We start from the raw sequence: 1679 nt of genomic DNA, 5'->3' as shown, positions 1-1679 counted from the left end.
CACGCACACAGAGGGTGGTGAGTCTGGAACAGGCTGCCAGAGCGAGCAGTGGAGGGGAGTAGTTTTGCTATTGAGGAAACATTTGGACGGGTACGTGGATGGGATGGGAACGGGGTGGGATATAGGCAAAACGCAGGCAAAAGGGACTAGTTTAATTGTAAAAGCTGGGCAGCATGGGCAGGTGAGGCCGAATGGCCTGTTTCCATGCTGTAGACCTTTTTATCGCTGTGTGGAACCACCAAGAATAATAAAACGCTGGTGGGAGTTGTGTGTGTACAGGCCTCCATGCAGTAGTCAGGATGTGGCTTAGAGAATAAACCCACAGGTTGAAGAGGGTGTAATAAAGGCAGTGTTACAGGGAAACTTCAACAGGCGGGCGGACTGGGAAAATCAGATTGGTAGCTGATCCCGAGAAAAGGAGTATGTGGAATGTCTCTCCCAGCTGTTTGTTTTTTCCTTCTGGAGCAGCTTGTGGTGGAGTCCACTTGGGAGCGGGCAGTTCTGCATTTGGTGATGAGGCAGGCTGAATGAGGGAGCTGAAGGTGAAGGAACAGGGAACAGTGACCATAATATCATGGGATTCGCCATGCAGCTTGAGGGGGAGCAGCTGGAATCGGAATATAATGGCGTCACAGTAGAGTAAAGAGCAAAGACACGAGGGAGGAGCGGCCAGAGCTGATGAGGAAGGGAAGCCTGTGGAGCGGCAGATGTTCCTGTGGGTAAATCGGGAGGCACGGCAGAAATCCATCGTCAGAGAAGGAAGACACACATTTAGGTGAGGGCTGATGAGGGAAGTCCGACAACCAGTCAGTGGTGTGAAGATCAGCCGGAAGAATGAGATAAGGAGATAACGAGAAAAGCAACAAGGGGAGAGACGTTGAAATGGGAGAGGAAGCTAGCCAGTTGGAAGAGTCTTCCTCAGATATCTGAACGGTGAAAGAGAGGTGAGAGTCAATGTGGGGGACAGCTGGAGGCGTAGCAATGGGGAGCAAACAAATGGCAGAGGAACCAAACAGGGATTTTGTGAAGACTTACGCAGCGGAAGACGCCAGGACGTCGGAACTACAAGTGGGAGAAGGTAGTGGGGGCGTGCTGAAAGTTGGAGAAATCACCCAGACCAGATGGGCTACGCCTCTCAATCCCGAAAGAGGTAGGCGAGGAGGGTGTGTGGGGGCAATGGAGGAGATCTTTGGGGAAACACGGGAATTATTCATGCTGTGAGCTAACTGCTCCACTGGCCCCAAGAGAGCCGCGGTACCCTCGACGGGGAGCCAAGTCCCCTATTGCTGCCAGACAAAACCCCCGCGTGTTTCTCAAAGCTGTGCTCTGAAAGACATTTTCCTCCCTGTTTTTGCCTGGGAAAGGGGGTATTTCACAGCCGTTTTTATACACAGCTTGCCTAACAGTTCCTGCTCTCTGACCCGCTGCAGGCTCACGTACAGTCAGGATTGGCAGCTCCCCACCACCATCCCGGTGCCTCTCACCCTCCCCAGGTAATGCTACTGCCTGCACCCCAGACCCACGGGCACGGAGGGCCCGCACAGCAGGGAGTCACTCACAGCGGGGTGCCGACCATGTCTGCCTCAGCTGCCACACACTACACCTACATCGGGCACCACCAAGGTATGTCCAGGCGCTGTCCGAGGGAGCGCCGCGCTGTCGGAGGGTCAATGCCGAGG

General features: G+C 54.3%; 1 protein-coding gene across 1 annotated transcript in view; it reads left to right on the top strand.

The window, feature by feature from the left end:
• Nucleotides 1-1679, top strand: part of LOC125481871 (ataxin-2-like protein) — a 13994-nt gene that overhangs the window by 11166 nt on the left and 1149 nt on the right. Inside the window, exon 16 of the mRNA XM_048593798.1 lies at nt 1431-1623. Coding sequence (XP_048449755.1) covers nt 1431-1623 — 193 coding nt within the window. The remainder of the gene's footprint in view (nt 1-1430; nt 1624-1679) is intronic.

The sequence above is a fragment of the Rhincodon typus genome, unplaced genomic scaffold (genome assembly GCF_021869965.1).
Source record: "Rhincodon typus isolate 14 unplaced genomic scaffold, sRhiTyp1.1 hic_rhity00003981, whole genome shotgun sequence".
NCBI lineage: Eukaryota > Metazoa > Chordata > Chondrichthyes > Orectolobiformes > Rhincodontidae > Rhincodon > Rhincodon typus.
The sequence above is the reverse complement of the archived record's forward strand: the minus strand, read 5'-3'. Positions and strand labels throughout refer to the sequence as shown.